Source organism: Protomyctophum parallelum (genome assembly GCF_964188405.1).
Source record: "Protomyctophum parallelum genome assembly, chromosome: 22".
Taxonomy (NCBI): domain Eukaryota; kingdom Metazoa; phylum Chordata; class Actinopteri; order Myctophiformes; family Myctophidae; genus Protomyctophum; species Protomyctophum parallelum.
This window is the reverse complement of record NC_139714.1, coordinates 9,109,675-9,122,661: the sequence shown is the minus strand read 5'-3', so window position 1 is coordinate 9,122,661 and position 12,987 is coordinate 9,109,675. Positions and strand designations below refer to the sequence as shown.

Genomic DNA, 12,987 nt, shown 5'->3' with positions numbered 1-12,987 from the left:
AGGTTATCCACACGTACCATCCACTCCCAGTACACCTCAGGCTAACATGGCACTTTGGGATAAAATATTATGCAGTTGGCATATTCCGATACATACTCCTCACGGCATTGCTAAGCCCCCACAGCGTTCCCCAGCTCTATCTCTGGCTTGGACCCAAGCCAGAGCCAGAGGCGTTCCCGCTCACCGCAGAGTAAACAAACAGCTTTAATAGTTTTCATGGCTTAATTATTATCAAAACCAACTCCGTGAAAATGGATCCGTGCATTAATAATAATGTGTCTGTGGGAGCGAGTGTGTAAGATGAGACATTCCAATCATTCTAATCTGAGAACCATTAAAGAATGACCCTCGCCACCACAAGCTGTTATTAATATCTGAGTCAATTAAGTGTGCAAGTAAACAAGTGTGCGCATTAAAAACTTCATTAAGTTTTCAATCTGCTGTTAGTCTGTAAACAGCCTAGACACGGAACGGTGCCACTAAATCACCAGTGCGGTGACGTTACAGCAGTGGCGCTCGTCATGAATTCAAAGATGTCGCTTCAAGTTGGGGTATAGCTTGGCATGACTTTAAGGCAGTGGTTCTCTATAGGGTGCCATGACGCCAGTCCAGGGGGACTGCCGCGGAATACTCTGGGAATATTTGGAATTTATTAAATATCACTTCATTTAAACCACTGATCAAATCAAATCGACCCACATTTAACACAACCAAATGACATCAAACAGTACAAGAACAATATGTAAACATTAAAATCAGATAACGTTAAAAGCCAGAGAGAAAAGGTGAGTTTTTAAGTAGTATGCCCACAAACAGAGTCCTGATATCTGAATGTTGACCACATACTGCCTTGAGCCCTGTGGCAGAGTACAGATTTTCTAATTACAGATCTAAGCTAGATAGCCATTTACAAAATAGTCGATCTGTGTTTAAAGTGGTTACACCTAGACAAACCTTAGACAAATGAGTCGGGTGATTTAACTCATATTATATGGATATGAAACATCAATGATTTGATGACCATGTTGTGTTGGTTCCGCCCACTGACTGGTAACATGACCCGTTGGTGTCTATTTAAATGGATGGATCACTCACATCTCCAGTTTGATCATCGATAAAGTATAACTTTTGGAGCAGATGTGTGCGGGTTCTTTTCTCTTTTTCTCTTTTTATGAAACATCAACAAACATAAAAAAAAGAACTCAATATCATAAATCATGCCTGACAGAATGGCCATGCAGGCTGATTTGTTTATTTTTGGAACAAAGTTCTTATGTGACGCAAGATTTCTCTTTCGGATTTTCAATAGAAAAAATACTTCCGTGACCCAGAGGTAGGAGTGACGTCAGGACTTTGGTACTGTATTAGCTAATGTTGCGGGGGACCCCCTGATAACCCCTCAAGGACCCCCTGGGGACCACAGCTCTATGTGGCTGCAACACACGCACCTGAGCCTAATTCCTCCCGAGAGAGACCACGATCGGCACAAACACAAACAACGTATCTTTGGGATTGTTTTTCCAGGTGGGACGTTATCGTATTCAGAATCGGAAATTCAGAACCGCCTTGGAATGTGACTCAGAGGGTTAGCGATGGGACCACGGCCAAAACAACAAACCATAACAGTGTAAAGAGCAAAGTGTAAGAACAAGACTAAAAAGGGGAAGAAAGAATTCCTCCTGTGCGTCACTTTGCTCTTAAGGGAAATAGGCTGAGTAATGCTGGACTAAACCATGCAGACAACGGTATGCAGAACACCTACAGTACCACTCCCCCATCCCCATCCTCCTGTTTTTCTCTGTTTTCTCCCATAACCTCTCTCTCTCTTTCTCTGCTGCTGATAATGTATTGGTATTACGCAATACGGCGTTGCCCCTCCTATCCTGTGTAACTCCGCTCTCTCTCTTCCTCTCTCTCTCTCTCTTTCTTCTGCCCTCCCTCCCTCCCACCCACCATCTCTCGCTCTCGCTCTCTGTCCTGATATTAATGACACAGCTATCTGAGGCAGAGGCAGTTCCCTGTGCGCTTTCTTTCTCCCTCCTGCAGACTGCGCTCACACACATTATATAGACACACACTCCCAGCGACTGCGTTATCGGAACACGCGCTCCACATTCCTATACACACACACACACACACACACACGCGCGCGCGCGCGTTTCTCCTGGTTTCAATACTACAGACGCGTGGACTAAAAACCTGCACACTGCCGCAACCACTCAAATTGCACTTTACGCGCCGCGCACACTTAATTGCACTTTACAAACTTGCACCTGTCACTCGCACCCCATCATCATCAACATAATCACTGGCGCGGAATGAGGACCGTCTGGCTGTGCGTCTGTGCCACTCTCCTGCTCACCGCCGCCGTGGTCCCGGACCCCTCTGCCAACGGCCGGCAGAGATGGGACGCTAAAGGACCGCGCTACGGAGCCGACTCGGCAGCAGGAGCCAGTTGCGCCCTGAAGCTGAAGCCGTCGGGACAGTGTGGCGGCGGCGCCGCCGGGGCTTCCGGAGCGGGCGACGAGGCGGCGGGCGGCGAGTGCCTGTACCAGCTCAGCCTGCCTCCGCTCACCATCCAGCTGCCCAAGCAGTTCAGGCTGCTGGAGAAGACCCTGAAGGAGCTGCAGAGCCTCAAAGAGACCGTCGACAAGTTGAAGAGCAACTGCCTGGAGTGCCGCGGCCGCGGCGGAGGAGGGAGCCACGCCGCCGCCGCCGGAGCCGAGGCAGGCGACTTCGCACCGCAGGCGGACGAGGGACAGGTGCCGTTCCCAGGGGGGGACGCGGGCGGCAGCACCGCAGGGGAGAGGCAGGAGGAGCAGCAGGCTGCCACGGCCAGCAGAGAGGAGGTGGTGGTGGTGCGGGGAGACGGGATGGTTACTGGGAGCGCAGGGAACGGACTAGGCTCGGGGCAAGGCTCTTCGAGGATGCCGCTGTACCCCAGCAGCATGCTGGAGATGCAGGTAAGAGGCACGCTCTGGTTACATCGAAAAGCCATTTAAGATGCTGGTGGTGGTTAAGAATTACCACATGGTATGATGAAATGAGTATTTCATTCTGTGGCTGTGGCACCCTGAACAGCTGTCATAAATGTACTAGTATACTTCAGGAATAATTTCCTGTTTCTGAGAGCGTGCTCAAATTTGGTTCAATTCCCCCGAAATAGAAACCTGAAATCGGAAACTCTTGTTCAGTATTCTGAAAGGATTGTTTTGTTTGTTTTTTACTTGAGATGTGATGTGTCATCAGGTAAGAGTTACAAAATCCAGTTTAACACTTCAGAAATGATATGACTAAAGGGTTGTTTCAGTGGGTTAGTTGATCCAGATCATCACCTGCTCGGAACCCTAATAATTTTCAAAATGACAGAATCTAAACAACAACAACTATAGCAGCTGAGTGTCCTTGTGGTTAGAGTGTACCCCCTGAAACTAAGAGGTCGGGGGAACAAGCGTTCCTTTGTCCCTCTGTCAATCACACTCCTAAACAGTGTCCTTGCAGAGGGCAGACAGGGTAGGGGTCGAAGGTGATGAGGTGATGTTCTTTGTTTTTTGCACTAGGTATGTTGGTGTGTGATTTTTTAATGTTGTACGGGTCACTGTGTGCCTTTGTTGTCTTGTATTGTTTTGTATTGTATTGTATTGTATTGTATCTGTATGCTGCAGAGCGGGTCCTTGGGGTCCAAGGCATATTTCTTCCTTGGGAGACAAAATAAAGAAACCTTGAACCTTGATCAAACCCCGGCTGGGTCATACCAATGGCTCCCTACTTGGCACTCAACAGCATCAAGGGTTGGATTGGGGGGTTCGTCCAACTACAAATGAATCCCGAGTGCGGCACGGCTGCGGCTCGCCGCTCCAAGAGATGGGTCAAATGCGGAGAACAAATTTTGCATACAGCAATGTATGTGACAAATTGTATATTTTAACCTTTATACACTGCATAGTTTAACCACTTTAACCCTGGTGTCCAAATGTAGGCCAGTGGTTCTCAATCTGTGGGCCGGGGCCCGCTGGTAGGCCGTAAGGAGGGGGGGGGGGGGGGGGGGGGGACCAAACCCACCTACCAATGATGTCACAGGTAGGCGGGTTTCTGAACTGTCCACAGCCTTCCTCTGTGAGACAAAAATGGCACCATATTACAATGAGCATTAGTGAGGAGCATTTCTATTAAGATAAGGTTGAAATGTTTGTGGCTAGGTTTTTAAGTGGTTAAAACTAATTTATGTTCAACTTCCAAAAAGCCAACGAACACCTAATGAACACACTGGATGCAAAGTGCCGAGGTCAGAGAGGATTTCCTCGCCCCCCCAGGTGCACTCAACCTGAATGTGAATTTAAATTAAATTTGAATCAAATGACATTCTCATTCAGAATGCGAGTCATCTCTCCTGTCCATTGCTACACCACACTGACCTCTAGCAGATTTCTGGCACATTAAACGGACAAAAAGACACAATTACACACTGGGTTGTATTTGTAGCCCTGGGACATTAAAACAAGCCTCCATCTGCCAAATGTGGGTATAATTTGGGCAGTGGCTGCGCAGTGTGCCAGTCAGTCATATTGGTGCGTCTAAGCGACCACTCTGCCAGAAGGCACTTTCTGCTCCAAATTCCAAATTAAACTAATTAAGCGGTGGGCTGCTGATTTATACACATATTCACCAGTATCTGTGGAATTATGCATTAACTGCCAGGGCTTCTCTAGAACAGTCTGCACACACTGCCAGCTGTTATTACTAATCTTTCAAGACCCACACAATATTTTGTTCTATGACAATGTCAACAAATATCACAAAAGTCTCTACTTTCATTGCGTGGGGAAAAGTGTGTTACCGCGAACTTCCGTTGTTGTTCCGTAGTTATTGACAGGTGAATATAGAGCTATTGTTTTCACCAAAAACACAGAAAGCAGAGAAAAAGTATTTGTATAAATCCAGCAATACGATACTAAACCGCCTTGGATTTGTTTCAATCCCGTTTTTCACACCCTGGCCCGGAAGCCGTAGATTCACTCACAGGTTGTGGAAGAGCACCCTCTACCGTAAACACAAAAGAGGTCCAGGTGTTATTTTGTGCAAAAGTGCATTGTTGGCTATTTCCCCTATAAGCCCTCAATGGGGGTTGGGTTTTTGTGCTAATTCGCTTATTTCCATCTAAATAAGTAGTAAAGTGTGCCGCTTGGGATACTATTATTATGAAGAGAGGATATATACAAAACAATTGATGGAAATAAGCGAATTAGCACAACACCCCATAGCCCCATTCAATTCAATGCAATTCAATTCAATTCCTTGAGGGCTCATGGTAGCGGAAATAGCCAATAATGCACTTTTGCACAAAATAACACCTGGACCTCTTTTGTGGGGACGTAACAACTACAAATAAAGATAAAGCCTTCTAGTATGGAATTCTCCTTTAAGAGAAGAATGTTATGGCTCTAGCAGTGATTCTCAACCCGTTTAATTTGAAAAGATATTCCAGGGACCCCCATCAGAGAAGATGTGTACGGCTCTAGCAGTGATTCTCAACAATTTTAATTTAAAGGACCCCCAGTTTGACATGCATTAGTCTACGGACCCCCAATTAATGGCATTTCTATCTCTGGGACACCCAATGTATATTGTAAAACTAAGAGAGAGTGTGCAAATGGAACCATTTGTATGCTCTCAGAAAATAACATTGATTTTACAATATAAATTGGGGGTCCCAGAAATAGAAATGCCATTAAATTGGGGTCCATAGCCTAATGCATGTCTAACCTTTAAATTAAAATGGTTGAGAATCACTAGAGCCGTACAAATCTTCTCTGATGGGGGTCCCTTCAAATGGGGTGTCCTCATGATACACCAAGCATGTCATGTCACTCAGCACTCCATGGGCACAAGCAGCAGTAGTGGCTCCGCATGGTGGTGGCTGACAATCATAGCAGAGACAGCACTCTGTCAGCCCTCCTGTCTCGTTTCCGGGAAGTTGTCGAAACCCCCTCTAACAACTAGTCCGTGGGCATTTTCCAAGCAGGGGGGCAGTCAGACAGATATTTTGTGAAGCCTGAAACTCCTGAAAGTTCATATAATGGCCTGTTGTGGCGCTGTCACTGGACCCAAAAAAACCCATAGCCCCATGTAAGTCCATGTATTTGGGCCCAACTTCACCTAGACTGTATTACCTTAATAAACATGGTCATGAATACTTTCTGCTTCCAGTCACTAGTTTAAAGTCTCATTTCTAATATCATAATATTCTTTTTGGAAAATTATGGTCCCATTTATAAAATAAATTACCATGAAGTCGCGTATGTTCTGAGGGGCGTGGCTACCGTTACAGTCTATGATCGGGAGTCCCCACCCACTCGAGTCAAAATAAAAACCAACGGAGAAGAAGGGGGGAAGTCCCGCCTCGTTGTCTGGGCAGCCAATGGCCAGCTGGGCCCAAACGGAGCCAGCCAATGGCCAGCTGGGCCCAAACGGATCTAGAAAGATGGCGACTTACAGTGCAGGAAGAACAGGCTTCATTTTACGTCCATGTTAGACCCGGGGAACACTTTGTCCATATTTTTTACAGTCTATGATTCCAAGCTGTGTCAAAGCGCTCTCTGTAGCTGCTCCCATGAGCCCAAAAGTCCAGCCATTGTTGTTCAGCATCAGCTATAGCGGACACACCGCTAGAAGTCTTTATCCACCGCAGAGTGCTTCTTACTCTCTTCCCGGTAGCTGCTCATGGTCGGCTGTATACTAAATTGGTGAGCAGCGCCATATGCAAGCTTGCGATCGTAATGAAGCGCACAGTCCCCACTGAAGTTGCGAGTGCATCTATTAATCTGCACATACTACATTGGTAGTTAGGTTACAACGGGGCAGTTTAACGTCACACGCACACGCACACGCACATGCACACACACACACACACACACACACACACACACACACACACACACACACACACCTTTTGCTACTGTGCCTCTTTCAAAAATAGTCATGTTCCTGTCCTGCGTGTGAGAAAAACAACAAACGCCATGTGTGCTTCCCACCCAAAACCCCATGCATGCAGGTGAAGATGAACCGCATGTCGGCCAGCTTGCGCAACGCCCGCAGCCAGATCTCCACACTGCAGAGCAGCCTGGACGGCAAGCTGCTCAGCATGGAGAAGGTCCAGGCCATGGTGGACACCAGGGTGGAGAACATCAGCGGCGTGGTCAACAAGCTCAGCTCCACCTGCAACAAGGAGTGTCCCCAGCAGCAAGGCCCCCAATGTGAGTTCACACATTGATTCTACAAATCAATGTCTTCTGTTTTCTGGAAAAGCCTGTTTCTTTATCAATGGCTCTCAAACTATTTCATGTCAAGGACACCAAAACAATGATATGTGGGTCCCCACGTGATTTTTGGGGCGTCCCCAGATGACAGTGAAGTATGGTATGTGCATTGGCCCTCATGATTCGATTTGAATATGATTCACCAGGTAACGATTTGATTCGATTTTTACGATGCATCACACTTTTCTATATTACTGCACATTATTTTTCATCAGTCAATACAAGCTGTCAGATATACTGAACAAGATATAAAAAAAAATTAACTGCTGTGCAATCAATCACTCTCCATGTCTCCTTGACATAAAGGTCTTAACATTAAAAAATATATAAATGGTACAGATTATAATCGATTATGTCACGTTCTGCATCGAAGCAGAATCGAGCACGGCCGAGTCTCAATGCATTGCTGAATTTTTGACACAAACCCAATTTAAGGACTTTTAAGAACATTTTAATACCGAAAAAAAGAAAGAAAGAAAAGAAAAAAGACAATTTGCTAAAGTAATCAACAAACTATAGCCTACTATAAAAACTGGTGAAACATTGGCCAAATTGTAAAAAAACACCAGAAAGAGGCAGACATCTTGAAAATAGACGATTTCAGACAAATAGACGAGGTCAGATACAGTCGAACCAAATGGACCCGACCCCCTGGTGGGCCCCGGGCCCGATGTTGAGAACCGGTGACCTACATGGTTCGATTTGCTGGGGGGAGGGGGAGATGATCCATGCATGCCTCTGAATTTGATCTCCCCCTCTCTGGTCATTCATATTTTAACACCGGTGGGGATATGTTTTCGTCTCTGCTTCTGGTCAGAAATTCAGAATGAATATAATATGCATGCATTTCCTTTAGGTTCCGATATGTTGGATATTGTTCACAGCATTAACCCTCGCCTCCCTATTTTGGGCAAATGTTCACAAACAGACCTGCAAACTCACAATGCGATGCAATGTGACATTTTTGGAATTTATATTTATTTATTTTTTATACTATTTGTTGTACACTGAAATATAGAGCTTACCGTAAGTGGATACGAAAATGCCCCTACCTACCCTTTTCTATTACAAATGGAACCCTGGTTACCTGCTATTGTTTTCTATTCTGGTCTATTCTCTGTGGAGCGTTGCAGAGCCCTGGTTTCCACGTCTCTCTGAGTAATATCACTCCTATTCCATTCTATTCTGGTCTCTATTCCTCCCCGTTCCGTTCAGCACGGCACACAGTTAGGCAGGCACGGCCGGGGACAGGACAGGACACTGCGGCGCTCGTGCACACGCACGCACACACACGCACGCGCACGCACACGCGCGCACACACACACAATCTCACTACAGCAGCTATAGCGGTGAGTTTTTGGCCGCCCGAACTGGTGGTGTGAGCTAGGTGCATGCTGGCTGGGGCATGGAATCAATCTAATCATCCATAAGAGAGGACTATAGGGGGCTCTGAACTGTAAACACCAAACAAACCTTGAAGACGCACGCGCTTCCTATCTCGCCTCCCCAGAATATACAATTCTCCCAGGATAACTTCCACGTCAGCATATCAACACTGTCACTGTGGGGGCAGAATGCCTTGTATGTCCAAAACTGTTACTTTTCAGGAAATGGGGGGGGGGGGTGTAGTCACAGGCTGTTGTTTTCTTGTTTCATTATTTATAAAAACATACAGACACACTTAACGACTACTGTAAAAACATCTTCAATTTGTGAGCTTGTAGACCAAAAACATCTTCAAAAATTGAAATTTGTGAGCTTGTAGTTCAATCGCCTATTTTTTGTTTTACTACTTTTATGTGACAGTAGTATTTAGTATGGCATTACTTTTTTTTTTTAAATAGAAAAAAATAGAACGGAGATACAAGGAGACACGGAGATACAAGGTTTCTGCCACGGCAGAAACGATTTTTACTTTGCACATTGCACAATGTAAGGGAGCACATTGAGTCATTTTGGGGAGGTTGGGAAACTGAGGCATCTTTCAATCGCCAACAGAGGAAGCCCCCATAAAATGTAATTGAATCAATATTTTATTTAACTTTACCTGGAGCGAGTTGGCCAAAGCCATTCCAGGAGAGCACACTCCACTATCCCATTCTGGGCGGGAACCCATTTTAGTGTTAGCACTATGTTAAAAAATAGCAGATCTACAAGCTCATAGCGCGCCACCGAGTGGCGCGCTTACGAGCTTGTAGGTCTGCTATTTTTTTTTAATCGAAGAGCGACTGACATAGAATACATTTTTAGAATCTGATCTCAGGTCAGAATGGGTTATAGAGCCAACGTCCCTGAGGGAGGACGTTCACTTTATATTGGCCTTTCCGTTATCCTGACTGACTGTGCCACGTCTACAGTACAGTACCTTCACCCTACAGCATGTTAGCCCCGGGTCACTACACTGACTACAGCAGGGCTCTGCCACCTTTTTTTGTATTTTATTTGTGATCGTCCACGAATATAACGTGTTTCCTTCTTTTTAAACATTCTCTTTCACATTGTTATGATGATCATTAGACTCATAACCCACCTATCTCCCAGACTCCGTCCCCAGTCAGAGTATATCGGTATCGGATCGGCCCATATTTAAAGGTATATTCAGTGATTTCACTTAATTCAAATATCACTTATTTTTTTGTTTTGTTGTGATAATCCTCCCTACTATAGAGTGTGCTGGCCATATAAGGAGTTCCTCCCTGTCCCCAGTTAACCCCTGAGGGTCAAAAAACCTTAGGTTTCGTTTTTGACTCTCTATCCTGATTGGACGAAAGGCTGGGTCCCACAGCCAAAAACGAAACCTAAGGTTTTTTGAGGGAAATCACTGAATATACCTTTAATATTTGGTCATATCTGTATCGGTCTGCTATAAACACAACACGAGATATATAGCTAGATAGCTATAAACACTATTCCCGGTCGGTGGACTTCAAAATATTCTATTTTTTTATTATTATATATATTATTCTCTGGTATCAGTATTCGGTATCGGCTAACACCGAAATTGTGGTATATCGGGATCGGATCGGAAACGAAAAAAGTGTATTGGGACATCCCTAGTAGAATGTGCAGGATCATGTAATTTATTTATTTGACTACATTTCTTTAAATAATTCATTTAAAAAAATGTGCCAATGTTGGCACTGGCGCCCAAAGTTGCCCAACACTGCACTACAGCACGTGCTGCCAACGAATATTCCACATTCGAATGAATATTCTAATGTAAAAAATAAAAGAATAATCGAATATTTTAAATCAAGATTCAAATTTAAAAAATAACAATAAAATTGCTGTGTGAGTTCTGGCGAGACTCTGTGCCACGTAAACTAAAACATTATACAAAAATTAGGCTATTAAGATAATTATGAATCATTCATTTGATCTTGCAAGACTCAAGAGAATGCATTTCTGAGCACCAACCGCGGCCCATACAGCACCGGACCATATAGATAAAGAAAGAGAACGTTTTACAGCATATTCATATTAAAACCATATATATTCGACATTCGAAATAATTCGAAAATTGTTCGAATACATGTAAAAGGAATATTCAAATATCATTTTTGGCCAATTCTGGCAGCACTACTGGTTCCCAAGCACTTGGTCGAGACCCACAAGCTTGTATAGGCTAGGCCTACCATATGCTATTTTCACATAGTCAAATGGGTAAATCTAAAATATTACCACATTTCGCAGGAGAGCCGTCTTGAGGTGGTTCGGAAAAACAACGGACGACAACGCAATGTGTTGTGATCTTGTAGATCTTGTAGCTATTTTCACTATTTGTTTAATGCTTTAAAGAATGACATGGGAACCGTTTCAGACATACTTCAAAGATGCACGCTGAAAATTCTGGTCACGGCAGCTTTTTAATATCTTATCTCAAACTATAAACCGAGCTCTGTGCTGACATGCAACACTGCCTCCTTCTCACTGAAAATGATGATTAAAGATGCAAATTTTGTAAACCAGAAGAAACGGCTAAATGGCTTCACGTTGAGGTTTGGCTGAGGTCAAGCACTCAAGTGTCTTTGTCTCGCCTTACTGAGGGAAGTGAAGTGGTGCGCTGGCTCTGCTGTTGAATTATAATCATTGCAGATTCTCTTATACGTGACAGAGTCAGGTTCTCCCTGACATTCCAATACACTCCGTATGGAGAGACGCTCAAAGGACTGGTGTAGCTAAAAGCAGAGGTACTGACAGGAAGAGAGAGAGGAAGCTTGTTGGGGAAGTGGGCGATGGAACGAGAGGGCAAGAGAGCGAGGGAGCTATAGGGAGAAAACGAGAGAGCAGGCGGAGGCCTTTGAAATCTATACCGGTGGTTACCAACCATTTCTGGAGCAGGGCCCAGCATGAATATATCCACACCACTTACCACTTAACGAGGCAGCCGTTCAGCTGCCATTGTTAAGTTGCAACAATGTGGTGCATAAGATTTGTCGAGCACCCATATATACGAACACAATTGGCCTGTGGTCAGGAAGTCGGGTGGGACAACACACAGAAATGAGTGTGGGGAGAAATTAATTGGCATAACGACTTCGGGAGAAAAAGGGGTAAAAGGCATAAAAGTAACTTGCAATAACCCAATGGCCCCCTCATGGTATTATAACACCATTGTCAATGCGCCCATTTAAAGGAGGGTTTAAATTCCATGAGCCACACTTAATTTGAAACAGAAAGGTTGGCCAGAAATGGCAAAAATCCAAACTAGCAGATATCAATTTGCAATTTCGGAAGTTTGACATGAACGCTTAATTTACTAAATTAACTGTCCCAGAACCACTGCTCTACCTCTACAACCCCCCCCCCCCCTTGTCTCCCCATCCATCCATCCTCTCTCCTCTCCCTCCTGCTTGTCTGGAGGTCGTGACCTTCAGCGCTCAAACCAGCGTGAAAACGACTAACCCTCATTACGTCTTGGGCTCAGCACCAAGATGCCGCCGCGAGGGCATCCCACCCCACCCCACCATTAGTCACGCCGGCTACGCCGGGGTCAGAAAAGCCTTGTCTCGGTAGATCAATCTGTCATGTCCGAGCTCGCGGATCTGCAAATTACTCTGGCACGGGTGTATAGCAGAATAAATAACAAAAAGAAAAGTGAAAATCGTGGTGCCAGGCAGTGACTGTTATGCAGCAAGTCCAAGAGAAATAAACAATTAACAGCGGAAGGGCTGCAGTTATGACGCGGACGAAACCACGACCAAGCTCAGAGTCAAGTGATAAAGGCCTCTGTGGGTATTAAGTGCTTCTGTAATTTCAGTGTAATTGCATTTTAAATGGTTACTGGACAGAGAGTGATACATAATGGAGAGACGGACAATAAAAACCTCCCGGTGTACATTTGGTGTTAAATTAAAATTGCAGGATTCTACCGTGTATATTTTATCGTAAGCTATGAATCTTCAGACCAGATCAACAGTTTGGTTGAGTCGTTGTTTTTCTAATTAAAATATTGTGTCAAGTCTTAAATCATCAGTTAAAAAGCAGCAACCCCAGAATGTGTTGTAGAACTGTGTGGTTGTTGGCCAGGTTCCTATCCAGATAAGGGTATGCTGCAGAGAGAGACGCATCACTGGCAACAGTACAGATCAACAGGCATCTCACACACACACACACACACACACACACACACACACACACACACACACACACACACAGCTCTTAGAAGTTA

The 12,987-nt window shown here is 44.8% G+C and overlaps 1 protein-coding gene across 1 annotated transcript in view; it reads left to right on the top strand.

Annotated features, from left to right (window-relative positions):
- The first annotated feature begins 2,000 nt into the window (after positions 1-2,000).
- Positions 2,001-12,987, top strand: part of fgl2a (fibrinogen-like 2a) — a 23,187-nt gene continuing 12,200 nt past the window's right edge. Inside the window, exons 1-2 of the mRNA XM_083757773.1 lie at positions 2,001-2,963; positions 7,052-7,253. Coding sequence (XP_083613899.1) covers positions 2,319-2,963; positions 7,052-7,253 — 847 coding nt within the window. The 5' untranslated portion in view covers positions 2,001-2,318. The remainder of the gene's footprint in view (positions 2,964-7,051; positions 7,254-12,987) is intronic.